Source organism: Salvelinus fontinalis, chromosome 1 (genome assembly GCF_029448725.1).
Source record: "Salvelinus fontinalis isolate EN_2023a chromosome 1, ASM2944872v1, whole genome shotgun sequence".
Lineage (NCBI taxonomy): Eukaryota > Metazoa > Chordata > Actinopteri > Salmoniformes > Salmonidae > Salvelinus > Salvelinus fontinalis.
In genome coordinates this window covers 100,068,212-100,070,958 of record NC_074665.1, presented here as the reverse complement: position 1 = coordinate 100,070,958, position 2,747 = coordinate 100,068,212, and the positions used below count along the sequence as shown (strand labels likewise).

General features: G+C 41.6%; 1 protein-coding gene across 1 annotated transcript; it reads left to right on the top strand.

The window, feature by feature from the left end:
• Nucleotides 1-1,106: 1,106 nt before the first annotated feature.
• LOC129865309 (neutral amino acid transporter A-like) lies at nt 1,107-1,843 on the top strand. Its single transcript, XM_055937989.1, has one exon. The coding sequence runs from the start codon at nt 1,274-1,276 to the stop codon at nt 1,787-1,789; it is 516 nt and encodes a 171-aa protein (XP_055793964.1). The 5' UTR covers nt 1,107-1,273; the 3' UTR covers nt 1,790-1,843.
• The last annotated feature ends 904 nt before the right edge of the window (nt 1,844-2,747 follow it).

Below are 2,747 nucleotides of genomic sequence, written 5' to 3'. Positions count from 1 at the left end.
ACTCTGTGTTGTGTTGGATTTGCCCCAAACATAACACTTTGTATTTTCATAACATAAGGTTAATTTCTTTGCCACATTTTGTGCAGTTTTACTATAGTGCTGAATTGCAAACAGGATGCATGTTTTGGAAATTTATATTCTATGCATGCTTCTTTCTTTTCACTCTGTTATTTAGGTTAGTATTGTGGAGTAACTACAATGTTGTTGATCCATCCTCAGTTATTTCCTAATGCAACCATTCAACACTAACTGTTTTAAAGTCACCATTGGCCTCATGGTGAAATCCATGAACGGTTTCCTTCCTCTCTGGCAACTGAGTTAGGAAGGACACCTGTATCTTTGTAGTGAAGCACATTTTTACTCCTGAACGTATTTAAGCTTGCCATAACAAAGGGGTTGAATACTTATTGACTCACAACATTTCATATTTTTATTATAAATTCATTTTTACTAATTTCTAAAACTATAACTCCACTTTGACATTATGGGGTATTGTGTGTAGGCCAATGACACTAAATCTCAATTTAATCCATTTTAAATACAGACAACAACAAAAAGTCAAAGGGTAGGCACTGTCCCAATAGCTTGACATGACCAGTACCCCATAAGCATGATTCAGACCCCCATTCAGACCCAGCATCACCAAATACTACTGCATCAAGTAAATGTCCTTCATGGAGAGTTTGTCTCACTCATATGTTTCATTAATTAATAACCTACAGGCATGATGTCATTAATGGAGAGTTTGTCTCACTCAGAATGTTTCATTAATTAATAACCTAGAGGCATGATGTCATTCATGGAGAGTTTGTCTCACTCATATGTTTAATAAAGTAATTCGCTATACAGGCCTGTATTGACGTAAGTTATTTAATCTGCAGATAATGACTAGTGTAATATAATGACGCAACTAGAGGTACACTAAATCAAATATTATCTTTGAAATGTTTACATTTTTCTCTAATTTCCAGTCACAACATGTATCAATTCAAATGCACAGTTGCAGACCCAGGCAATTTCTCCCACTGTTGCATCAGATGGTCTTAATATTGAGCAAAAGAAGGAAGTGCGCATGTCCTCTTTTTTTGTGTGTAGCCCCTCTCTCACCATTGGTGGAGAAACACGTAGCGTTTGATAGGACTAATAAAGCTTGCATCAGTCTACTCGCAATTGCTACTCATCTGAGTGTGTGTTCTCCCACGCTGCTCCAAGAACTGGCAATTTTATCACGAATTACCGGTATTCAGAGTTCTGCCCCACAATTTTCATCAACATGGAGAAGAAAAACGGACACACAATGATCAATTCGGTCTCCACCCACGAAATCTTGGAGAAGAATGGAAAGAAGAAGAAAAGCTGTAAAGACAAGTTGATGAGATTTTTGAATAGGAATATGTTAGTGATAATGACGGTATCTGGAGTACTAGTAGGCGTAGGGCTCGGAATGATGGTTCGGAATATGAACCTAACCCGCGCGCAGATGACTTATTTTGCTTTCCCCGGTGAGATGCTTCTGAGGATGTTGAAGATGATTATCCTTCCTCTGGTAGTGTGCAGCCTGATCTCCGGTGCCGCGAGCCTGGACACGCGCTCCCTGGGGAAACTAGGAGGCATTGCGGTCTCCTACTTCTTGGTGACCACACTCATCGCATCGGGAATCGGTGTGTCCCTCGCCTTCATTATCAAACCGGGAGTCGGTGCCGGGGCTCTGAACACAAATAATCTAGGTCTCGAGAGCGTCAATACCAACAAGGAGACCACGGATTCGTTTTTAGATCTTGCAAGGTAACGGTTGCGGGGATGAGGTTATTGTTTCAATAGGCTAATAAATGTATTCTGTTAAGGAGTGTTTATTGAAAGGAAATAAACTAGCATGTCTGAGGGGGTGAGATGACTGAGGGGCGGGTAGTAGTGGAGTAGATGCATACTCCACTAGTCCCCCCGGGCGCAATACTGTAGCCTATATAGGTTACACACATGAGAGCCAAGGCGCATGCTTGTTCCAGTACCTTACATGGAATTACATGGCTCTAAGAAATCAAGGCACCTTGGCCTGCATATAAATGATCATTGATCAATATTTTTGTGGAATTTAGTCAACATATGTTCTTAATTTATGCATAATGGTACGATATAAAGCAGTAAGAAAAACAAAACAGACCGTGACCGGAAGAAGCACTGCAAACAATATAACTATAGCATTCCCATGAGACATGAGACAAAGGTTCTCACATAGTGTGTCATTGGGTGTCTGTCTGTCTGTCTCTCTCGCTATCAATAGCTGCCTGTCTGCCCGTCTGTGTGTCTGCCTACCTAACCCCCTCTCTACCTGAATGACTGTCTGTGTGTCTGTCGGTCTATGTGTCCAACTATCTGCCCGTCAAACGGTCTGCCTGCCCTCCTATCTATCTGTCTGCCTTCCTGTCTGTCTGTCTGTCTGCCTGCCTGTCCGTCTGTCTGCATCTGAGGGAAAGCTGGCAGCTGTTAAACCAGGAATTCTATTCTGCACAAGGAAAAGTTTCTGTAGGGAAGCCCAAGCTACACCACAGTATGTCAACTACACAGGCATGCTCACAACCATATATCCCAACCATGTATCCCAACCATGTATCCCAGCCATATATTATATCCATATATCATAGCCATATATCCCATCCATATATCCCAGCCATATATCATAGCCATGTATCCCAGCCATAAATCCCAGCAATATATCACAGCCATATATCCCAGCCATATATCCCAGC